General features: G+C 45.4%; 1 protein-coding gene across 1 annotated transcript in view; it reads right to left on the reverse strand.

Annotated features, from left to right (window-relative positions):
• CNIH2 (cornichon family AMPA receptor auxiliary protein 2) overlaps positions 1 to 26,235 on the reverse strand; it is a 195,845-nt gene that overhangs the window by 59,427 nt on the left and 110,183 nt on the right. Inside the window, exons 2-3 of the mRNA XM_056527474.1 lie at positions 13,077 to 13,145; positions 12,712 to 12,759 (exon numbers count right to left, since the gene is read on the reverse strand). Of these exons, the coding sequence (XP_056383449.1) occupies positions 12,712 to 12,759; positions 13,077 to 13,145 (117 nt within the window). The remainder of the gene's footprint in view (positions 1 to 12,711; positions 12,760 to 13,076; positions 13,146 to 26,235) is intronic.

The raw sequence follows: 26,235 nt of genomic DNA on the forward strand, positions 1-26,235 counted from the left end.
TAAGGAGTAATCCTAAAGGGAGGACAAGTATTAGATAAAGAATTACTGTACACTCTTCTTTTTATTCACCACGTTTTGGAGGGGCAAGCTGTGCATAACTAGCTTGCCCCCCGACTGGTGAGCAGTTAAGGGGTTAAGAAATAATACAGGCAATGTTTTTTAGCCCCCTCCCCCGGCTGTAAAACTTGTCGGTAACAATAGTGGTATGTTCCATGGGTGGGAGGAGTGCACCAATCAGGGGTTTAATAGTTTCCCGAGCTTTCAGGGGCCCTCCCCTGGGTACTTATAGCTGTGGTGTCTCCCTTCCCCCCTCAATCTGCCCAGGACCCGGAGTTTTGCCCTCCCTCCCTCTCTTTTTGTATCTCTGTTTATTGTAAGTCACAGCTTGGCGGTAAGAAGACGGTGAAAGCGGGGTCAACCCGGGGTAGACCTCCACACAGGACCGTGTGGCAGCACCTCTCGGGTTGGTAAGAAGCCAGTCGGTGTCTTTGTTACAGTTAAATTGTTATTTACCGTATTTTTGGCCCTATAGGACGCACCGGCGTATAAGACGCACCCAATTTTTAGGGGCAAAATCTAAAAAAATAAAGATTTTGAACCCAATAGTGGTCTTCAACCTGCGGACCTCCAGAGGTTGAAGACCACTACAGGAGGAGGTAATACTCACGTGTCCCCGCCGCTCCGGACCCATCACTGTTGCCCTGGATGTCGCTCCATCGCTGTCGCCGTGTCCCCGTCGCTCTGGAACGTCTCTGCTGCCGGCCGGGCATCCTCGCTCTCCGTCGCCGTCATCACGTCGTTACGCACGCCGACGCACGTACGCGACGACGAGGAAGGAGAGCGCCGGCCACACAGGGGATCCCTGAACGGAGAAGACACCGAGGAGGCAGGTAAGGTCCCCCCCGGTGTCCTGTAAGCACTAACCCGGCTATTCAGTCGGGCTGTTCGGGGTCCCGAACAGCCCGACTGAACAGCCGGGTTAGTGTCACTTTCCCTTCAGACGTGGTGGTCAGCTTTGATCGGCGCGTCTGAAGGGTTAATACAGGGCATCACCGCGATCGGTGATGTCCCGTATTAGCCGCGGGTCCCGGCCGTTGATGGCCGCAGGGACCGCCGCGATAGGGGTGTATTCGCCGTATAAGATGCACCGACTTTCCCCCCCCAGTTTTGGGGAAGAAAAAGTGCGTCTTATACGGCGAAAAATACGGTATATAAGTAATTTTATAAATAAAGCTTGTTGTTGTGTCAGTTATTATTTAATTATTTATTGTAGTAAGGTGGAGGGGTAGTTATAGCCTGCTAGGTGGTAATTGGGTCTCAGCAGTCTGGTTATAAAGAAATGCTTTATAAAAGGTCCTATGACTCGCACCGATGCCTCTGTATTAGGGCATCTTACAGATGATCCGGGGCACAAAACCATTCTCTTGAAGTGCTAATTTCAATGCTATAAATACTTTGTTGCATATGTCCATCCCATTGTGAACCCTTTGCGAGCTGAGAAGAAGGTCATGTGGCACATTTCCCTGGAGCTCTGACTACTTAGATTAGCGGATTCAGATTTGCTCACTATTTGTGATAGGACTTTCCTTTCACATGTCCCTTTTCACAGTTTCTGTATTAGGCCATCTTGCAGATGCTTCAGTATTGTAATAGCATGAAAACAACTTTTAGAAAAGACAAGACTTAAAGGGAACCTGTCATCACTTTCATAATTAATTGGGGCGGTCCCCTGGGCATAGCTATGGAGGCAGCAGTCACAGCGGGGCCCTGGTGCCTAAGGGGGCCCCAAAGCACATCTGCCCAATAAGAAACCAGCATCATAATTGGCATATGGGGCCCTGTTGCAGATTTTGCATCAGGGCCCAGAAGCTAAAAGCTACGCCTGTGGCCAGGGACCGCCCCAATGACTCCTGTTTGCCATATAGTACAGTGTTTCCCAGCCTTTGGCTGTCCAGGCATGCAAGGAGTTGTAGTTTTGCAACAGCTGAAGTCATCCTGGTTGGAAACATCAGTATAGTAGCATACCAGGTTACTGCCGCTCAGCTCCCATTTACTTCAATGTAAAGTTAAGGGGATACTCCAGAGCTAGAAAGTTATTCAGATTTGTAAATTACTCTTATTTAAAAAATCTTTAACCTTCCCGTACTTATCATCTGCTGTATGCTCCAGGGGAAGTTGTTTAGTTCTTTGTGTAGTTCTTAGTTGTTTTTTTACTTTGTGCCTTGTCTCTTGACAAAGCCAATTTGCTCGGCGAAACGTCGGGAAGATCCAGAGAGTAGCAGTTTTAAAGCGGGGTGTGTTACATAATATGAAAATATGGAAGGTAGAAGGCAGGAGTAGATACCACCGTGAAGCACTATAACGCTATAAATTAATAACTCAGGAAGTACCTACCTAACTACCCAAATATAAAATCCATATCTGAGAACCTATAAGGATATTATTGTCCACACACCCTGCTTTTAAACTCACATTTATCCGTGCCCTTTGGTCATTTTAATTGGAAATAATAAAAATAAATACATTTTAATAAGGGGGTTCTTAAGTGAACAGGGGTTTAGGGATTGATGTCATTTTTCATTCAATTACCCTGGGACCACCTAGGGATATAAATTTGGTTTATAGTGCTTTCCATGCTGACCCCGATGCTCTCTGCTGCCACCTCTGTCCATGTCAGGAACTGTCCAGAGTAGGAGAGGTATACTATGGGGATTTGCTCCTGCTCTGGACAGTTCCTGACATGGACAGAGGTGTCAGCAGAGAGCACTGTGGTCAGACTGAAAAGAAATTCAAAAGGAAAAGAACTTCCTGTGAAGCATACAGCAGCTGATAAGTACTGGAAGGGTTAAGATTTTTAAATAGAAGTAATTTACAAATCTGAATAACTTTCTGGCACCAGTTGATTAAAAAAAAAATAAAAAAAATGGTTTCCACTGGAGTACCCCTTTAAACCAGCACATAATATTGGTCACTGTTATAACTAGTCGTAAGTGAAATGGACTTTCCAGCAATTCCACACAATCATAGTTTAGTGGCGCTATTTCTGGATTTTTATTAATAACACACAAGCCCTTAAAAGGACTCTTTACCATTCACGACAACTTTTCTCTCTCAATCTGATTGGTTCCAGAATTCTGTGCTGATTTTTTTTTTTTAATACATCTTTATAGCAGTCGGAGCTCTTTTCTTCTAATACAGAATAATACTAAATCCCCAGCAGAGGATGAGCTTATTGCACACTTTATATTGACCGCACAATAATAAAATAATATGCATTAAGCCTCCAGGCTCCTCCTATCTTCAGCCGCAGACAGAAAGATTTCGGACACTTAGCTGATGACAATGGAGCGGATTTAGCGTTCTGTATCAGAAAACAAAGCTCAGCATTGAATGTTTTTACTAATGCATATAATTTACAATATGCATAGTGTGGCAGGTATTCCTCCCCGTACATCTTTTTACAGTATGGCAGGAATAAGCCAACAAGGGTCTCCTGTGCGGGGCATCATGAAAACTTGACAGCCTAAAGGCCCTAGTTGGGCCAGAGATCCCGGGAATGTCCCAGCGGACTGGCGGTGCGGGGCCGAGGCTCGTGATGTCACAGCCACACCCCCTCAATGTAAGTCTATGGGAGGGGGCGTGACGGCCGTCACGCCCCCTCCCATAGACTTGCATTGAGGGGGCGTGGCTGTGACATCACGAGCCTCTGGCACTGCAACCTCACGCTCTAAACAAACAATGGATGCAGCAGGGAGATTGTGGGGGTCCCCAGTGGCAGGACCCCCGGGATCAGACATCTTATCCCCTATCCTTTGGATAGGGGATAAGATGTCTAGGGGCCGAGTGCCCCTTTAAACACTGTTATAAAGACTGTGCACTCACTACTTTATTGTAGCAGAGGGTCATTTCTTCATTCTTGTCACATGAAAAGGTATAAAATATTTACAAAAGGGGGTGGACTCACTTATGTTTGATATTCTATATATATATATATATATATATATATATATACAGTATGTTTTCCACAATCATTTTTATACATGGGCCAGTGTACATATGTGCGGTGTCCTGCTCTGTTTCTCTGTCTAAGATGACAATACAACTGATCTATACTTTTGAATGGGATTGTGTGTGCTGTCCGCTGCATCACATGAGGTGCCGGGCAGCATAAAACTGGATAGGAGGGCGGTGCCTGCTAAATTTTCAGATTCTGCTGTAAAAGCCGTCCGGCGCTGTACATCATGGATGTCTATAGAGCGCCAGAGAGGATGCCGGATGTAGCCGTTGCACCACACAGATTTTGCTTCCAGTGCTCCATTGACTGTGTTTAGGTAGGTAGGAGATTAGATAGATAGATAGATAAAAAAAAAGAAAATATTTGCAGCACTCAAAGTGAGATTATGGTGAAAAAAAGTGTAGCTTTATTCCATCCAAAGAAAGTGACGTTTCAGCTGACTCACTCAGCCATTCAGGTGAGTGAGTCAGCTGAAACGTCACTTTCTTTGGATGGAATAAAGCTACACTTTTTTTCACCATAGTCTCACTTTGAGTGCTGCAAATATTTTCTTTTTGTATTTTAAGAGTCCTGGACCAAGACTGTTCTGCTTGCTGGCACCTACTCTTATGCATTTTTGGTAGTGCTGTTTCTCAACTTTGGATATTAATAGATAGATAGATATGAGATAGATAGATAGATATATAGATATGAGATAGATAGATATGAGATAGATAGATAGATAGATATGAGATAGATAGATAGATAGATATGAGATAGATAGATAGATAGATATGAGATAGATAGATAGATATGAGATAGATGGATAGATATGAGATAGAAAGATAGATAGATATGAGATAGATAGATAGATAGATAGATACACAGAAGGAAATGCGAGGACAGCACACCGGAGTAGTCCCACAGTGGATGGGTGCAGGCCAAAAATCAACAGTTCCAGTCGCAGACTGTATAGCCAAAATCCAGAATAGGTATTAGGCAGCACACCAAGTAGTGTTCAAATCAAAGTGCGATTTAATATCCCATATCAAGATTCAACGTTTCGGCAGTATCACACTGCCTTTCTCAAGCATGCTTGAGAAAGGCAGTGTGATACTGCCGAAACGTTGTAGATATTAAATAGATAGATATGAGATAGATAGATAGATATGAGATAGATAGATATGAAAGATAGATAAATAGATAGATATGAAAGATAGATAGATAGATATGAGATAGATATGAGATAGAAAGATAGATAGATATGAGATAGATAGATATGAGATAGATAGAAAGATAGATAGATATATATGAGATAGATAGATAGATAGATATTACATAGATAGATATGAGATAGATAGATATGGGATAGATATGAGATAGAAAGATAGATAGATATGAGATAGATAGATAGATAGATAGATAGATATGAGATAGTTAGATATGAGATAGATAGAAAGATATGAGATAGATAGATAGATAGATAGAAAGATAGATATGAGAGAAACAGATAGATAGATATGAGATAGATAGATATGAGATAGATAGATATGAGAGATAGATATGAGATAGATAGCTAGATATGAGATAGAGAGATAGATAGATATGAGATAGATAGATATGAGATAGATAGATATGAGATAGATATGAGATAGATAGATAGATATGAGATAGATAGATAGACATCTGCAAGAATACAATGTTGTAGGTCCTGTAATGTGATGACGGCGCTTTTTTTCATAAAAAAATAAAAAAATAAAGTGCTTCTATAGTGCCAGTGTCACGATGCCGGCTGGCAGGTAGTGGATCCTCTGTGCCAGAGAGGGATTGGCGAGGACCGCGCTAGTGGACCGGTTCTAAGTCACTACTGGTTTTCACCAGAGCCCGCCGCAAAGCGGGATGGTCTTGCTGCGGCGGTAGTGACCAGGTCGTATCCACTAGCAACGGGTCACCTCTCTGACTGCTGATGATAGGCGAGGTACAAGGGAGTAGACAGAAGCAAGGTCGGACGTAGCAGAAGGTCGGGGGCAGGCGGCAAGGTTCGTAATCAGGGTGGATAGCAGAAGTTCTGGTACACAGGCTTTAGACACACAATACGCTTTCACTAGGCACAAGGGCAACAAGATCCGGCAAGGGAGTGCATGGGAGGAGGTTAGATATAGTCAGGGACCAGGTGGAAGCCAATTAAGCTAATTGGGCCAGGCACCAATCATTGGTGCACTGGCCCTTTAAGTCTCAGGGAGCTGGCGCGCGCGCGCCCTAGAGAGCGGAGCCGCGCGCGCCAGCACATGACAGCAGGGGACGGGAACGGGTAAGTGACCTGGGACGCGATTCGCGAGCGGGCGCGTCCCGCTGTGCGAATCGCGTCCCCAACGGCCATGACAGTGCAGCGCTCCCGGTCAGTGGGACTGACCGGGGAGCTGCAGGGAGAAAGACGCCGTGAGCGCTCCGGGGAGGAGCGGGGACCCGGAGCGCTAGGCGTAACAGTACCCCCCCCCCTTAGGTCTCCCCTTTTTTTTGTCCGGTGACTGCCTCCCCTGGGATGAGGACACCGGGAAGGAATGGATGGTTTCCTCAATGGCAGGCAGTACAGCAGGAGTAGGAATGGGGAGGGAGGGCAGAGGGTGAAGCTTGGCACGGGGCAGGGAGACACAAGGACGGGAGCCATGAGGGGACACAGAGGCTTGCCTGAAGGGACTGGGAGGGGGGGAAAGGCATTTTCTGTGGCAGGCAGAGTCCCTAACGACTTTAGGGGGACCGGATACAGGAGGAACCACAGGGTCACGGCAGGGAGTACTGGGAACTGGTTTAAGGCAGTCCTTGGAACAAGAGGGACCCCAACTCTTGATCCCCCCAGTGGACCAGTCCAGGGTTGGGGAATGGTGTAGAAGCCAGGGTAGTCCAAGGAGAACTTCGGAAGTGCAATTGGGAAGGACAAAAAATTCAATTTTCTCGTGATGAGGTCCGATGCACATTAGGAGGGGCTCCGTGCGGTAACGCACGGTGCAATCCAACCTGGCTCCGTTGACCGCGGAAATGTGGAGTGGCTTGACAAGACGGGTCACCGGAATGCGGAATTTATTCACCAAGGACTCCCGAATAAAATTCCCAGAAGCACCAGAGTCCAGGCAGGCCACGGCTGAGAGGGAAGAGCTGGCTGAAGTAGAAATCCGTACAGGCACCGTGAGACGTGGAGAAGCCGATTTAGCATCCAGAGACGCCACACCCACGAGAGCTGGGTGCGAGCGTGCGTTTCCCAGACGTGGAGGACGGATAGGGCAATCCACCAAAAAATGTTCGGTACTGGCACAGTACAGACAAAGATTCTCTTCCTTACGGCGATTCCTCTCTTCCAGGGTCAGGCGAGACCGATCCACTTGCATGGCTTCCTCGGCGGGAGGCCTAGGCGCAGATTGCAGTGGAGACTGTGGGAGAGGTGTCCAGAGATCTAAGTCTTTTTCCTGGCGGAGCTCTTGATGTCTCTCAGAAAAACGCATGTCAATGCGAGTGGCTAGATGAATGAGTTCATGTAGATTAGCAGGAGTTTCTCGTGCGGCCAGAACATCTTTAATGTTGCTGGATAGGCCTTTTTTAAAGGTCGCGCAGAGGGCCTCATTATTCCAGGAAAGTTCAGAAGCAAGAGTACGGAATTGTATGGCGTACTCGCCAACGGAAGAATTACCCTGGACCAGGTTCAGCAGGGCAGTCTCAGCAGAAGAGGCTCGGGCAGGTTCCTCAAAGACACTTCGGATTTCCGAGAAGAAGGAGTGTACAGAGGCAGTGACGGGGTCATTGCGGTCCCAGAGCGGTGTGGCCCATGACAGAGCTTTTCCAGACAGAAGGCTGACTACGAAAGCCACCTTAGACCTTTCAGTAGGAAACTGGTCCGACATCATCTCCAAGTGCAGAGAACATTGCGAAAGGAAGCCACGGCAAAACTTAGAGTCCCCATTAAATTTGTCCGGCAAGGACAGGCGGAGGCTAGGAGTGGCCACTCGCTGCGGAAGGGGTGCAGGAGCTGGCGGAGGAGATGATTGCTGCTGAAGTTGCGACTGAAGTTGCTGCACAATGGTGAATACTTCCGACAGCTGGTGGGTTAGATGGGCGATCTGTCGGGATTGCTGGGCGACCACCGTGGTGATATCAGAGATATAAGGCAGAGGGACGTCAGCGGGATCCATGGCCGGATCTACTGTCACGATGCCGGCTGGCAGGTAGTGGATCCTCTGTGCCAGAGAGGGATTGGCGAGGACCGCGCTAGTGGACCGGTTCTAAGTCACTACTGGTTTTCACCAGAGCCCGCCGCAAAGCGGGATGGACTTGCTGCGGCGGTAGTGACCAGGTCGTATCCACTAGCAACGGGTCACCTCTCTGACTGCTGATGATAGGCGAGGTACAAGGGAGTAGACAGAAGCAAGGTCGGACGTAGCAGAAGGTCGGGGGCAGGCGGCAAGGTTCGTAATCAGGGTGGATAGCAGAAGTTCTGGTACACAGGCTTTAGACACACAATACGCTTTCACTAGGCACAAGGGCAACAAGATCCGGCAAGGGAGTGCATGGGAGGAGGTTAGATATAGTCAGGGACCAGGTGGAAGCCAATTAAGCTAATTGGGCCAGGCACCAATCATTGGTGCACTGGCCCTTTAAGTCTCAGGGAGCTGGCGCGCGCGCGCCCTAGAGAGCGGAGCCGCGCACGCCAGCACATGACAGCAGGGGACGGGAACGGGTAAGTGACCTGGGACGCGATTCGCGAGCGGGCGCGTCCCGCTGTGCGAATCGCGTCCCCAACGGCCATGACAGTGCAGCGCTCCCGGTCAGCGGGACTGACCGGGGAGCTGCAGGGAGAAAGACGCCGTGAGCGCTCCGGGGAGGAGCGGGGACCCGGAGCGCTAGGCGTAACAGCCAGAGTAATAAAACTAAAAAAAACAACCTGATTCACAGAAATGACCTGGATCTGCCGACAATAAATGTTGTATATGGTAAAATCTGATGACAGATTGTCTTTAAATGGGACAGTTCAAATGAATCCAGTGTCTCAATTGAGGTGCTGGACCGCTAGACAGGCTGGTTGGGGGGGGGATGCATCTTGCAGCATTTCCCCCCATCCGGCCTACAGAAATAACTGGGCGCCGGACCATACACAGTAGATGTGCTTTGCCATCAGTTGTGGCCAGTGAACCGGTTTAGTATTGAGCTGGATCACCGAACATATGTGACGGCAATCTTACAATAAAGGTATGTTTACAGAGTGTGAAATCTACAGAGGAATTAATAGTTAATAGCATTGGATAAAGTTTGTGGCACTCACCCTCTCTGTGATAATATTCATTCTTATGTGCGTTTTCCTGTCCATAATCAGTGCTCGCATTCTCAATGGGTACTGACAGAAATGTGTGCATAGAAATATGCTGGTAAATTTTAAGCTGTGTGAACATATCTTAAAGGGGTACTCCAGTGGAAAACTCCACAGGAAGTTCTTTTCTTTTTGAATTTCATTTCTGTCTGACCACAGTGCTCTCTACTGACACCTCTGTCCATGTCAGGAACTGTCCAGAGCAGGATAGGTTTGCTAGGGGGATTTTCTCCTACTCTGACACAGCCAGAGGTGTCAGCAGAGAGCACTGTGGTCAGAACGAAAAGAAATTCAAAAAGAAAAGAACTTCTTCTGTAGTATACAGCAGCTGATAAGAACTGGAAGGATTAGTACTGATAAGTACTGGATTAGGATTTTTAAATAGAAGTGATTTACATATCTGCTTTACTTTCTGGCACCAGTCGATTTAAAAAAAAATAAATAAATAAATAAATATATATAAATACAAAAGATATTGCAGCACAACTCAAAAAAATATAGTGGGTGCCAAGCAACCCAGGCCCGATCAAGGCCAACCAGATACTAAAACAAAGCAATGGTGCAGCACTCCAATTCCGGTAAAAAAAGATTTGTGTATTTATTCACCACATCTCAAAAATACAGCAACGTTTCAGCTCAACAATAGAGCCTTTCTCAAGCTAGAAAGGCTCTATTGTTGAGCTGAAACGTTGCTGTATTTTTGAGATGTGGTGAATAAATACACAAATCTTTTTTTACCGGAATTGGAGTGCTGCACCATTGCTTTGTTTAAATATATATATATATATATATATATATATAATGTTTTCCACAGGAGTACCCCTTTAAAACCAGGCTTGAGCAATCAAGCGCAGATAAAACTGATCAATGTAATGCTATGGCAATGCATTGAACAGTGCCTACAATCAGTGTAATGAATGTTACATGGGGGCTATAACATTGCAAAGAAAAAGTGTAAAAAAAAGAGTTAATAAATGTGATTTAACCCCTTCCCTAATAAGTCAGAATCACCCCCCTTTTCCCATAAAAAAAAAACAGTGTAAAAAAAGTGAAAGTGAAAGTATCCCGGCAGCTCAGTCAGGCTGTTTGGGACCGCCGCGATTTCATCCCGAACAGCTTACAGGACATCGGGAGGATCCCTACCTGCTTCCTCGGTGTACGATCGGCGAATGACTGCTCCATGCCTAAGATCCAGGCAGGAGCAGTCAAGCGCCAATAACACTGATCAATGCCATGTTAATACACGCCAGTGATCAGTGTTAAAGATCAGTGTGTTAGCTCCCTATGGGAGCTATAACACTGCAAGAAAAAAGTGAAAAACAATGTGTTAATAAATGTGATTTAACCCCTTCCCTAATAAAAGTTTGAATCATCTCCCTTTTCCCATAAAAAAAACTGTGTAAATAAAATAAAAAAAATATATGTGGTATCGCCACGTGCGTAAATGTCCGAACTATAAAAATATATCGTTAATTAAACCGCACGGTCCATGGCGTACACATAAAAAAAATGTCAAAGTTCCAAAATAGCGTATTTTTGGTCACTTTTTAAACCATTAAAAAATTTATAAAAAGCAATCAAAAAGTCTGATCAAAACAAAAATGTTACCGATGAAAACCGCCCCGTAGGTGGAAAAATAAAAAAGTTATAGGGGTCAGAAGAGGACATTTTTAAACGTATACATTTTCCGGGATGTAGTTATCATTTTTTCAAGAAATACGACAAAATCAAACCTATATAAGTAGGGTATCATTCTAACCGTATGGACCTACAGAATAAAGAGAAGGTGTCATTTTTACCGAAAAATGCACTGCGTATAAACGGAAGCGCCCAAAAGTTACAAAATGGCGTTTTTTCTTCAATTTTGTCACACAATGATTTTTTTTTTCGTTTTGCCATGGATTTTTGGGTAAAATGACTAATGTCACTGCAAAGTAGAATTGGTGGCGCAAAAAAATAAGCCATGATATGGATTTTTTGGTGGAAAATTGAAAGGGTTAGGATTTTTAAATGGTAAGGAGGAAAAAACGAAAATGCAAAAAATGAAAAACGCTGAGTCCTTAAGGGGTTAAGGAACTCCACTTGCGGAACTCCACTTGCGGAATTCTGCCGTAAGTGAAAGCCCAATACACTTCTATGGGATTCCGCACTCCCGTTGACAAGTGTGCGCAATCTCATAGAAGTGTATTGGGCTTTCATTTACAGCGGAATTGTGGAAATTCCACCATGTGAAAAGACCCTAAGTGTAGGGTCACATGTGCTGTATTTTGCTGCATATTAGTTGCTGTGTATTTTCCTACCTATTGAGGTTAATGGATAGCAAAATTAGCTGCAGAAAATACACTGCAAAATACGGCACGTGGGACCCTAAACATGTGAGATCAGTTACTATATTGTTTTTAGTCAGAACTGCATGTATACGGGCAACAAAGCTTAAAGGGGTACTCCCGTGGAAAACTTTTTTTTTTTTTTTTTTACTCAACTGGTGTCAGGAAGGTAAAACAGATTTTTAAATCACTTCTATTAAAAAATCTTAATCCTTCCAGTACTTTTTAGGGACTGTATACTAAAGAGAAATCCAAAAAAGAAATGCATTTTCTCTGATGTCATGACCACAGTGCTCTCTGCTGACCTCTGCTGTCCATTTTAGGAACTGTCCAGAGCAGCATATGTTTGCTATGGGGATTTTCTTCTGCTCTGGACAGTTCCTAAAATGGACAGCAGAGGTCGGCAGAAAGCACTGTGGTCATGGCATCAGAGGAAATGCATTTTTTGGGGGCATTTCTCTTTAGTATACAGCCCCTAAAAAGTACTGGGAGGATTAAGATTTTTTAATAGAAGTGATTTACAAATCTGTTTAACTTTCTGGCATCAGTTGATTAAAAAAAAATAATAAGTTTTCCACGGGAGTACCCCTTTAAAAAAGAGGGTCTGTGTTACATTGTTGGAGAGAACATTTCTTAGTTCTCATGCCTAGATGCTGGGACTGTCTGAGGGACATTGATGAAAATGTGAGGTTACGTCCTTAGGTGCCCAGTCATTTCCCCTTTTTGCCCTTTGTATATTCCAAACTTGTGCCCTATGGTGTCCATAGCGATGTCAGTAAATGTCATAGCTGTCTAGTTAAATGGTACAGGTTGCCTAAAGCAGCTGTCAGGAACCTCTGCCCCTTTTTACCTTACAACACACTGACAAATCTGCCCCACTGTATTCTAATATGTTTCTAGAAATCAATTTATTATTTAACTGGAAGAATCATGGCGGGGGGAGGGGGGGTGGGGGGTGGGGGTGGCTGCACATACAACACACAGTACGTCTGATGAGATCCAACAACAAACAGAGTACAGTAACACACATTGCTGACCTTTCTGAGCAAGCAGCAAATCCGCTCCACGTTCTTAACCCTTTCTCTCTGCGGAAAAGGTAGGAGAGGTAGAAAGAGAGAACGGAAAAAATGAGAGGACGGGTTTAAGAATAAAAAGACAAGGAGCAATAGCAAGGGGCAAGTAATGGAAAAAGACAAAAAAAGAAAATTTGGGGAGGCACAACCGGGCGGTGGGGGGGTGGTGGGAGGTTAAAACAAACGGTGACATGCAGAAAGATACAGAGAGGTTAGTGACATTGTGAGACACTATACGCGGGCCCCCTGCACTGCCCCACAGCTGTTCACCGGAATACTCTGCAAATCAAACGTAGGAAAATGACACCCACGACATCGGAGTCACTTACTGCTCGCGACGGATTCCCCTGTTCAATAGGATTCTTAAAATCTGTTCGAAGTTCATCAAAGGCGATAATCTGCAGAGAGAGAGAGAGAGAGAGAGAGAGAGAGAGAGAAAAGCTTATTAGCAAACAGCGCAGCAGGTGCAGGAGCAAAGGAAGCGACCAAAGTGGTTTCTACCGCAACAGACGTGCAGCGAATACACATAAGTAATCCTGGTCAGGAAAGGTAATTTATACAGAACTCTCAGGTGGCAGACGTGTACGACGTTATGGCTGTGCTACGCCAAAGGCGTAGCACAGCCATAATGCCGTACACGTCTGCCCTGAGAGTTCTGTATAAATTACCTTTCTGACCAGGATTTCTTACGTGTATTCTCCGTTAGTTATCACAAAACACGTATATCCAGCCCGGAATTGCATCGTGTTCCTTCGTCAACATTTCTATTTACAGCTCTGTGCATATGGACCTTTTGTGAATGTAAATTTAGTAAACACAGGCGTCATCGCCAGGGCCTAGAGCAGTGGTCTCCAAAACTGTGGCCCGAAAGATGTTGCAAAATTACGACTCCCCGCACGTTGGGAGTTGTAGTTTTGCTGTAGAAAGAGAGAACCCCTGTACAGAACACTGGTGAGACCTCACTTGGAGTATTGTGCGCAGTACTGGAGGCCGGATCTCCAGAAGGATATAGATACTCTAGAGAGAGTTCAGAGAAGATACTAAACTAGCACATGGATTGCAGGATAAAACTTACCAGGAAAGGTTAAAGGACCTTAAAGGGGTACTCAGCCCCTAGACATCTTATACCCTATCCAAAGGATAGGGGATAAGATGTCTGATCGCTGGGGTCCTGCTGCTGAGGACCCCCAGGATCTCTGCTGTAGCACCCCTCTGTCATTACTGCACAGAGCAAACTCGCTCTGTGCGTAATGACGGGCGATACAGGGGCCGGAGCATTGTGAGGTCACAGCTCCACCCCCTCATGACATCATGGCCCGCCTCCTCAATACATGTCTCAATGCCCGCCTCCTCAATACATGTCTATGGTAGAGGGCGTGGCGGCCGTCACGCCCCCTCCCATACACTTTAATTAAGGGGGCAGGAAGTGACGTCACGAGGGGCGTAGCCGTGACCTCACAATGCTCCGGCCCCTGCATCGCCCGTCATTACGCACAGAGCGAGTTTGCTCTGTGCAGTAATGACAGAGGGGTGCTGCAGCGGAGATCCCGGGGGTCCCCAGCAATGGGATCCCCGCGATCAGACATCTTATCCCCTATCCTTAGGGTAGGATAGGGTATAAGATGTCTAGGGGCGGAGTACCCCTTTAACATGTATAGCTTGGAAGAAAAAAGAGACAGGGGATATTATAGAGATTTTTAAATACATAAAGGGAATCAACATGGTAAAGGAGGGGAGCATATTTAAAAGAAGAACAAATACCACAAGAGGACATAGTTTTAAATTAGAGGGGCAAAGGTTTAAAAGTAATATCAGGAAGTATTACTTTACTGAGAGAGTAGTGGATGCATGGAATAGCCTTCCTGCAGAAGTGGTCGCTGCAAATACAGTGAAGGAGTTTAAACATGCATGGGATAGGTATAATGCTATCCTTCATATAAGATAGGGCCAGGGACTATTCATAGTATTCAGATTATTGGGCAGACTAGATGGGCCAAATGGTTCTTATCTGCCGACACATTCTATGTTTCTATGTTAATATTAAGTGGGTCAAAGATTGGCAACTACTGGCCTAGAGCTTGGGAATGCCATCATGATCTAAGTAAGCATACCCTAAACCTGCTATACCAAGAGTAGTGTTGATAGGAAGCACATTGTGACAGTCACCCAAGAGCCCACATATACCCTGGCAATAAAAAAAATCAAATCAACGACGAGTTCGATATCCCTGTACTGGGGGTGATGGTCAGATGTGGTGGAATTTGGGGAGCCCTGATGTTGATGTGTAATAAATAAATAAATGCATACAGTCTTTCTTTACTATGTCCAACTAAGTAAAGTCATTTCACAAACATTGGGCAATAAAGCAGCAAATGATTCCCACTCTTTGGCAGTAGGTGACCAGAGCAGGAGAGAACCAAGTCAGCACTGTGGTATACAATGAGGGTCTCTCACTTTCTTTGTTCTGTTCCTGGCAGATTTAATATAAACTGAACCAAATTTCATCAGAAAATTCGGCAAATCGGCCAAATCAAATTTTTCAAAAATTCGCTCATCTCTATCTACTTAGTGAAGAGACAAGATCTCTCTTCACTAAGTAGATAGAGATGAGCGAATTTTTGAAAAATTCGATTTGGCCGATTTGCCGAATTTTCTGATGAAATTTGGTTCAGTCCAAATCTATTTGCGGCGAATCTGTATTTGACATGCAGATTAGAGGCATGGCTCTTAGAATCACTGTCGCAGAGCGGCACAATGACAGAGCCTGGAGGTGGCATCAGTATGAGGTGAACATATAGTGGCTGAAAGACACAGCGTGGAGGTGGCAGCATGAGGAGACCATATAGTGCCTGAATGACACAGCGTGGAGGCAGCATGAGGAGACCATATAGTGGCCGAATGACACAGCGTGGAGGTGGCGGCAGCATGGGGAGACCATATAGTGGCTGAATGACGAGACCCTAGGGCCTCACAATTGAAAAGATTTAAGATATTTTTAACATTTAAATAGAAGATTTCAAATACATGAACCTAAAAAGTTTTATTTAATGTGCCAGCAGCATGAGGAGACCACCTGGTGGTACAGTGACACAGCCTGAAGGTGGCTGAAGCATGAGGAGACCATATAGTGGCTGAATGACACAGCCTGCAGTTAGCAGCAGCAAGAGGAGACCATATAGTGGCTGAATGACACAGCCAGGAGTTAGCGGCAGCATGAAAAGACCATATAGTGGCAGAATGATACAGCCTGGAGGTGGCAGCAGCATGAGGATAACATATGGTGGCAGAACGAAACAGCCTGGAGGTGGCAGCAGCATGAGGAGAAATATGGTTGCAGTATGAGACAGCCTGGAGCTGGCATCAGCATGAGGAGAACATATGGTGGCAGTATGAGGCAGCCTGGAGGTGGCATCAGCAGCATCAAGAGTCCTGAAAGTGACCCGGTGACATAGTGGGGTGGTGGGTGGCAATACCAGTACCCAGTGACGAAGGTGGGTGAAAAAAGGAGAACTTGGCCTCAGATGTGTGGCATCAGGTGGGTAGCAAGTTCAGAATAGTAGCTGAGGCAGGTAAGCAGAAAAAAATGGACTCTTTTGTAAAAGTGTTAGTGTGCACAAGTAAGTATTGAGGATATGAATTACGTAATACTTAACTTTTAATAACATTCTTAGCATAAAATATATGTACCCAACATTTTTTTTAATCAAACAAAAGGAAAAGTGTGCAAAAAAACACCACCACCACTACACCACCAAGTGTTAATGTGATGCAAAGACCTCTGAAAGGTGGAAGGGAACAATGTATTGTCCATTGTAGCAGGTGGGGGTAAAAACTTTCCCTGTAAGGCCCTACTCTCGCAAGTGTTACTCGCCCTAAAAAGGGAGGCCCCACACAGGAACCTCTCCCTATTTCCACCTAAAAACCCTGGGAAATGGCAGTGTTTGTAGGTGGAATTAGGAAGAGGTTCCTGTGTGGGGTCGCCTTTTTAGGGCGAGTAACACTTGCCAAGAAGGGAATTAATAATGCGAGAGTAGGGCCTTACAGGGGAAGTTTTTACCCCCACTGGTCACAATGGGCCATACGTTGTTCCCTTCCACCTTTTAGAGGTCTTTGCATCACATCAATACTTGGTGGTGTAGGTGGCACATGGTGTTTTTTGCACACCTTTCCTTTTGTTTGATTTCAAAATAATTTGGGGAACATATATTTTATCCTTAGTTTTAGCTAATGCATATCCTCAATACTTATTTGTGGTCTGATGCGGAGGATTGTCTGTAACTGGGGAGCAGCACCTTAAGGACTCAGGGTTTTTCAGTTTTTGCACTTTCGTTTTTTCCTCCTTACCTTTTAAAAATCATAACCCTTTCAATTTTCCACCTAAAAATCCATATTATGGATTATTATTTTTTGCGTCATCAATTCTACTTTGCAGGGACATTAGTCATTTTACCCAAAAATTCACGGCAAAACGGAAAAAAAAAATCATTGTGCGACAAAATCGAAGAAAAAACACCATTTTGTAAATTTTGGGGGCTTCCGTTTCTACGCAGTGCATATTTTGGTAAAAATGACGCCTTATCATTATTCTGTAGGTCCATATGGTTAAAATGATACCCTACTTATATAGGTTTGATTTTGTCGTACTTCTGGAAAAATCATAACTACATGCAGGAAAATTTATACGTTTAAAAATGTCATCTTCTGACCCCTATAACTTTTTTTTTTCCGCATACAGGGCGGTATGAGGACTAATTTGTGATCTGAGGTTTTTATCATTATGATTTTTGTTCGGACTTTTTGATCACTTTTTATATATTTTTATAGTTAGGACATTTACGCACGCGGCGATACCACATGTGTTTATTTATTTTTTTTTTTTACACTGTTTTATTTATTTTCATGGGAAAAGGGGGGTGATTCAAACTTTTATTAGGGAAGGGGTTAAATGACCTTTATTAACACTTTTTTTTTACTTTTTTTTTTGCAGTGTTATAGGTCCCCTGGATCTCAGGCACGGAGCAGTCATTCGTCGATCGGACACCGAGGAGGCAGGTAAGGGCGCTCCCGGTGTCCTGTAAGCTGTTCGGGTCGCCGTGATTTCACTGCGGCGGTCCCGAACAGCCCGACTGAGCAGCCGGGATACTTTCACTTTCACTTCAGACTCGGCGGTCAGCTTTTATCACCGCGTCTGAAGGGCATCACCGCGATCGGTGATGTCCTGTATTAGCCGCGGGTCCTGGCTGTTGATAGCCGCCGGGACCGACCCGATTTGACGCGGGGACACCGCGTGACCCCGCGGCATATCGCGGGAGCCGGCGCAGGACGTAACTATACGTCCTGCGTCGTTAAGGGTTTAAACATGTTTTGCACTGTCCATTTTTGTGAAGTGTTTGTGTGGCACCATGGTCAGTCTATTCTGATGCATCAGGCATTGGTGGCTGGAAATCCTGGCTGATCCATGCTTGATTCATCTTCACAAAGGTCAGTCTCTCCACATTTTTCGTGGACAGACGAGTTCTCCTTGGGGTAACTATGGCCCCCTCCGCACTAAACACCCGCTCTGATGGCACACTACTGGCTGGGCAGGTGAGCTTTTCCACGGCAAACTCTGCTAGTTTCAGCCACAAATCAAGTTTGGCTGCCCAGAAGTCCAGCGGATCTTCAAGTAATGTTGACATGGTCATGTCAAGGTATGCCACCACTTGCTGGTTCAGGTCCTGCTCCAGGTCTATCTGCTGCTGATGAGTTGCCTCACTATGTGGGTGAAGAAAGCTACTCATCAGCGACTGTAGACTCAGGCTGCTACTGATCAAGCTTGTACTGCTCCTGCCACCCCACCCCTCCCCAGCAGCCATGGCAGTGGAATGTGAGCTCAGAGGGCCCCCCAAGTGAGACCTGTGAGAGGATTTACGATGGCACAGATAGGAATTGGCCAACTGACTACGTAGGATGTCTCTGTAGTAGGTCAGTTGGTCCTCCCTCTCAGTGGGTGTAAAAAAGTCTCCCATTTTTGTTCAGGAACTGCTTGACAACCAGATTGAACAAGTGTGCCATGCAGGGCGCATGGCTCAGGCTTCCTTGTCGCAGCACAGACAAGATGTTCTTCCGGTTGTCGGTCACCATGGTTCCCATTTCTAGTTTTCGTGGAGTAAGCCATGATTCAATTTCTTAATGAATTACTTTTAGCAGTTCCTCCCCTGTGTGACTCCGTTCGCCATGGCAAACCATGTGAAGGACAGCGTGACACCGCCGTGCCCTGCACACATGGTATGCTGGAGGGGCACTGAGACTTGTCCGTGCAGTGGAGGCTGAGGACACGGTGGAAAATGAGGATGCGGAGTTGCACACAGTCACAGGACCAATGGCCGGAGAGCATGGAGGCGGAAGTGGCGTGACCTGTCCAAGTTGCTGTTGTGGATGTGCAGGAACCACATTCACCCAGTGGGCCCAAAAGGACATGTATTGTCCCTGACCGTAGTTACAGTTCCCCATGTCAGCGTTGCCGTGCATTTTGGCACACATCGACAGGCTCAAGGACTGGCCCACCTTCTGTTCCACAAAATTGTGCATGGCTTGTACTGATGTCCTCCTCAGGTTCCTCAACAGTGTCTACTTCAGGAGCCTGAACATTCACAACACCCCCTCCCATGCCACTTTCCTTATCACTACTTGCCCGCCTAGCGGAGGAAGCGGCGGATGTCTCCTCCAGTTCTTGGGCAGTAGCTGCTGACTGTCCCCTAGTAGATCGTCCTCACTAAATAGTGGAGCTGAACCCACAGCATAAGATACTTCTGTGGGGGAGGGAAAAGCATAGGACAGAGGCAATGGGAGGACAGGGACAGCTCCCGGGCCATGCCAACTGAGGGTTGTGTCTGAGGAACCCACCGACTGTTGACTGGGGGTGTCAGATGTCACTTATGATTAAGTGGAAGACCACGTTAACCAATTGATAACGGCAGATGGGTTGCTGGTCGGGACACGACCGCTAGCTAATACCGGGAGCTCTGGCCTCTCAATGCGACTCCTGCTGCCACTTGCCCCTAGTCTGTTGCGACCTCTGCCTGCGCCTGATGAATTAAGGCCTCTGTCACTCCTCTGTGCACATCCTCCCACTTCTCTGCCTGACATACTTAGTGCATATATGAGGGGAGGACAATACGCTCCACTATGCTTCAAACAGTATTTGTCTACAACACCAGGAGGTGTGTACTTTTGGCTGGCCTTTCACAGTAACTAGGACCTTCAGACTTTAACAGGAACAAAATGGTACACGATTTAGATGTACGTATGTGGTATGCACTTATGAGGGGAGAACAATGCGCTCCACTACGCTTAATACAGTAACAGGAACAAAATGGTACACCACCTATGTACGCACAGGTTACACTTAATAGAGGACAATATGCTCCGCTACTCAACGAGTATTAGGCACTAATAGCAGGTGATTTTGGCTTTTAGTGCTCGGCCCACCCTAACTGGCTGGCTACTATTAGCTTTTCAGTTGTTGTACACACCAGTGCTGCAGCACACAGTCGCTATGTACTACACCCAAAATTACACTTTCTCTCTCAATCTCTCTCCCTTCCCTATCAGTGCTTCTAGGCTGGATTTGGGCTTGAGGTGAATCGCTGCTGTAAAAATCCTTTTCTGTGCAACACACACTGCTCTCTGTCCCTCTCTCTCTCTGCAATAGAATGCTAATGTGACTGGCCGCAAGATGGCTGCTGATTATATAGGGCTGTGACATCACAGGGGTGGCTGACTGCTGATTGGTTGCATGCTGCATGTGATTCAGGGTCTTCCCAGCATTCCTTGCCCCATGTCCTGACATGTGGAGCCGCCATTTTAGATGCCCTGGAGCCTGGACCGCACTAAATGGAGTTTAATGAAGCGATTTGTGCAATCGAATCGCGGTGATATTCGCATTTGTTGCTAATCTAATTTTTCCTGAAATTCGTAACAAATTCAGATTCGTCTGATTCGATTCGCTCATCCCTATAAATGGATATCTCACTGGTTGGTTGTGTCTGGGTGGGTTTGTAATATTTGTAGTACATACAAATGATGTGCATTACACAAATCTGCAGGGTGCAGGCAATGAACTTGGTGCACCTCTCTCACCTATGTGGAAAACTAGGCCTGGCCTGAAGCCCAGTGGGTCCTAGAATGCAATGTGGGAACTTTCTTTTCTTTGCCTCCTTTTATCTTCCCTCAGTATTGGACTGAACGACCTGGGCAATTCCGTACACTTCACATGGGGCTTTAGTTCCAAGCATTCCCAAGAGTCTTAAGTTTTATTTTAGAGAAGAGGAAGCTAGGCTGCTCCTCACATTTTACTTGGGACAGGTAAAAATATTCTGCTTGGGACTGGGAAAAGTTAAAAATAAATGAGCTTTACCTACCCTGTTCCGCTGCAGCACTAAACTCGCCAACTTCCAGTTTCCAGTTCCTCCCCTTTTGTTCCTGCTTCAGAGACAAGAAGCAGGAGCTGGAACTGTCTGCTTAGCCAATCAGAAGCCACAGTGGTGTCCCATCTTGTGACGGACAGATCCCAATCCTGGCCGGAAGAAGCACGCAGCTGTGTGCGAAAACGGCTATTTGCCTCTGAGCGCTATCATCTCATGTCTCCCTGCCGCACAGAGATCCCGTAAGAAAATGAACTACATGGACGGTGAGTGCAAGTTCACCTTTTTCTAAGTATTGGTCTTGTCTTCTATTTTTTTTTTTGTAACTTAGCACCCCGACAGTATCATCATTTTTCAGCTTCGGCCAAAGACTGTGCTTTATAATACTTGGCAGGTGCGCTAACCAATGACTGTGCCCTCTGATCTACATTATATTTTGTTATTTAGAATGTGTTTTACACATTTTTGTCTCAGAAAAATAGCATGGTTTGCAAACTGCAAAATAGCATTTGCAGTTGAAAAAAGAACAAACAAAAAAAAAAACAATTGAACAAAAATGTCTGAAAAACTAAAATAAAAATTTATGCAAAAAGTAAAAAAAAAAAAAAAAAGGCTCAAAAATTGACCAAATGGCTCTAAATACGGCTCTAAAAGAGGCTCTAAATACGGACCAGAAAAGTAAGTGTGCACATACCCTTAGAGTGTGGAAGACCTTATCTTATTGACAATGGAATGGTAGCACCTAGTTGTCAGTTTATTCATACGTATCCAGGCGGAATAACAGAGAAACGGTACAATGCTGATTTCTAAGAAAAGATGTTCCAGAATTGTTATTTCGCGAGACATACAATTATTTACTAAAACAGACATGTCAGGAAAGCTGTCAGGTGTTCTACGAAATGTATGTGTCAGTATAGTATACGTCTCAAATAATAGGGGAACAATTTCTGTGTCGTGTGCAGCGGACTGCAACAATTTCTTTTGTTAGGCCATATTGTATTCCTTACTGCACACAATTCCTAGAATAAACATTAAAGGGGTTATCCAGCCAAAAAGCAGCAAACGCATTCTATGCGGGGCTGCGTCTCCAGTCTCGGAAACAAAGAGCTTTCCAAGACTGGAGACGCAGCCCTGCATAGAATTTGGGTGCTGCACGGAGATCGCGGGGGGTCCCAGCGGCGTGCCCCCCCTGTGATCGGACATCTTATGCCCTATTCTTTGGATAGGGGATAAGATGTCTTTGGCCGGATAACCCCTTTAAATGCAGTATACAATGCATTCAGAGATTTTTCACACCTTTTCCTTTTTTTTACATTTTGTTATGTTGCGGCCTTGTGCTAAAAGTTTTCCCTCATCATTCTGTGTATACCTCATCATGGCAAAGGGGAACCAGAATGTTAGAAATATTTGCTAATTTATTGCAAAAGAATAATGAAACAATTGCATTGACATAAGTATTCAGACCCTTTATTACTTATTGCAATACTTAGTTGAAGCCTCCTTGGCAGCAATTACAGTCTCCAGCCTTCTTGGGGATGAGGTCACAAGGTTTGCACTTCTGTATTTTTGGGATTTTCTGCCATTCTGCTATGCAGATCCTCTCAAGGTCTGTCAGAATGGTCGGGGACTGTCGGCGGAAGCCTTTTTCAGGTCTTCAGAGATGTTTCATTGGGTTAAAGTCAGGGCTCTGGCTGGGCCACTCAATAACACTTACAGAGTTGTCCCTAAGCTGCTCCTGTGTTGTCTTAGCTGTGGGTCATTGTCTTGTTGGAAGGTGAGTCTTCGGCCCAGTCTGAGGTCTAGAGCACTTTGGATCAGGTTTTTATTAAGAATACTGTACTTTACTCCGTTCAGCTGTAATGTTCACTCTTGGACAGGCTGTGCATGCTGCTCTCTGGTCAGTGAGGATTTACAGGCACCGGACCAATCAGCTGCTGTTTCCTCCTTAGCACTCTGGCAGGGCTCTTGATGAAAGGGTACCTCTCATCAAATAAACTTTTGATATATTTTAGATTAATGAATGTTGAATAACTTTCCAATAGCATGTTAAAGAAAAATATGCTTCTTTCTATTGTATTTTTCCCGATCAGTCCTGTCAGCAAGCATTTCTGACTCATGCTGGAGTCCTAAACACTCAGAGCTGCCAGCCTGCTTTGTTCACAGCCAAACAGGCTGTGAACAAAGCAGGCTGGCAGCTCTGAGTGTTCTCCTTTGTGAACAAAGCATACTGGCAGCTCGTAGTGTTTAGGACTCCAGCATGAGTCTGAAATGCTTGCTGCCAGGACTGGTAGGGAGACCCCTAGTGGTCATTTCTTCAAAGTGGAAAATTAAATAGAAAGAAGCATATTTTTTAATAACATGCAATTGTAAAGTTATTATGCATACATTAATCTATAATATATCAAAAGTTTTTTTGATGAGAGGTACCCTTTAAGTCCTGACGTCTGGATTTTAGCCTTGTTTTGCCTTTCTGTAGTTCTTTCTGCACTTTTGCTGTTTATATCCTGTATATTTTTAGCCTGCCTTCTATCCTGACTTTTCCTCTGTTTTGCCTTTTTGCTAGTGTTTTCTATTTCACCCTTGGTATGGGTCTGACCCATTGCTTTTTTTTTTTTGCTTTTCCCCTTGCCTAGTACTTCTCTTATCTTGTGTAAACCTGAACCTGTGTTTTCACCTGATTCCAGATACCTGTATTCTGACTTGTATATCTGTATCCTGTATCTGTTTGTGAGTACTCTTTGTTAACCCTTCATGCCCTGACCTTTTTCCCTGACTTTCACCGTTTTGTTTGTTATTTTGACTTGTGACACCCCTGCACTTAAATGGCCACTGTCAGAAACAAAAACTTTTTATATGTTGTACATCTTGGCAAAACACTAACCTTTCTAATATACTTCATAAGAAAATGTATTTCCTTTTTATAGAAGTCATGGCTTATAAAATCATGACTTTGTCCAAGCTGAAACACAGGTATGGACAAAGTCCAGTAAGTGAGGGTGGGCTAGCACTCCTCTGTGCTCTCTCCTGTCTGATAGTACTCCTCTGTGTACTCTCTTGTCTGATAGTACTCCTCTATGCTCTCTCCTGTCTGATAGTACTCCTCTGTGCTCTCTCCTGCCTGATAGTACTCCTCTGTGCTCTCTCCTGCCTGATAGTACTCCTCTGTGCTCTCTCCTGCCTGTACAAAAGAAAGCACAGAGGAGTCCTATCCGACAGGAGAAAGCACAGAGGAGTCCTATGCGACAGGAGAGAGCACAGAGGAGTACCATCAGACAGGAGAGAACACAGAGGAGTCCTATCAGATGGGGGAGAGCACAGAGGAGTACTATCAGACTGGAGAGAGTACAGAGGAGTCCTATAAGACAAGAGAGAGCACAGAGGAGTGCTATCAGACAGGAAAAAGCACAGAGGAGTACGCTCAGACTGGAGAAAGTACAGAGGAGTGCTATAAGAGAGGAGAGAGCACAGAGGAGTACTATCAGACAGGAGAGAGCACAGAGGAGTACTATCAGACAGGAGAGAGCACAGAGGAGTGCTATCAGACAGGAGAGAGCACAGAGGAGTGCTATCATACAGGAGAGAGCACAGAGGAGTACCATCAGACAGGAGAGAACACAGAGGAGTCCTATCAGATGGAGGAGAGCACAGAGGAGTACTATCAGACTGGAGAGAGTACAGAGGAGTCCTATAAGACAAGAGAGAGCACAGAGGAGTACTATCAGACTGGAGAGAGTACAGAGGAGTGCTATCAGACAGGAGAGAGCACATATGAGTACTATTATACAGGAGAGAGCACAGAGGGGTCCTATCGGACAGTAGAGAGCACAGAGGAGTACTATCAGACAGGACAGAGCACAGAGGAGTCCAATAAGACAGGAGAAAGCACAGAGGAAAACTATCAGACTGGAGAGAGTACAGAGGAGTGCTAACAGACAGGAGAGAGCACATAGGAGTACTATCATACAGGAGAGAGCACAGAGGGGTCCTATCGGACAGGAGAGAGCACAGAGGAGTCCAATAAGACAGGAGAAAGCACAGAGGAGTACTATCAGACTGGAGAAAGTACAGAGGAGTGCTATAAGAGAGGAGAGAGCACAGAGGAGTACGATCAGACAGGAGAGAGCACAGAGGAGTACTATCAGGCAGGAGAGAGCACAGAGGAGTACTATCAGGCAGGAGAGAGCACAGATGAGTACTATCAGACAGGAGAGAGCACATAGGAGTACTATCATACAGGAGAGAGCACAGAGGAGTCCTATCAGACAGGAGAGAGCACAGAGGAGTGCTATCAGACAGGAGAGCACAGAGGAGTGCTATCAGACAGGAGCGCACAGAGGAGTCATATCAGACAGGCGAGAGCACAGAGGAGTCATATCAGACAGGCGAGAGCACAGAGGAGTACTATCAGACAGGAGAGAGCACAGAGGAGTCCTATCAGACAGGAGAGAGCACAGAGGAGTGCTATCAGACAGGAGAGCACAGAGGAGTGCTATCAGACAGGAGCGCACAGAGGAGTCATATCAGACAGGCGAGAGCACAGAGGAGTCATATCAGACAGGCGAGAGCACAGAGGAGTACTATCAGACAGGAGAGCATAGAGGAGTGCTATCATACAGGAGAGAGCACAGAGGAATGCTATCCCACACTCACTTACTGGACTTTGTCCAGGCCTGTGCTTCAGCTTGGACAAAGCCATGATTTCAAAAGCCATGACTTCTATAAAAAGGAAATAGCATTTTCTTTTGAAGTACAGTATATTAGAAAAGTTCATGTTTTGCCAAGATGTACAACATATAAAAAGCTTTTGAATCATCTGAAAGTGCCCATTTAAGTCCAGCGCAGGAACCATCACCCAGTTAGGAGTCCACTATCTAATAAGCAGGGACAGAGGTCCAGGTGAGAGTAGGGCCTCACTATTACCTGCCTGACTTAACATCAGCTTTCTCTTAAGCTTGATCAGTCTCTGTGTCTGTTAAAAACAACTCACAGTATGCGGCCACCACTATGCTCTCATGTGTCTTCAGGGGAAAAACTAATGACTCATGCGCCCTGGTGCAAAAGGTCAAGGTATTGTCGAATAACT

Source organism: Hyla sarda, chromosome 6 (genome assembly GCF_029499605.1).
Source record: "Hyla sarda isolate aHylSar1 chromosome 6, aHylSar1.hap1, whole genome shotgun sequence".
NCBI lineage: Eukaryota > Metazoa > Chordata > Amphibia > Anura > Hylidae > Hyla > Hyla sarda.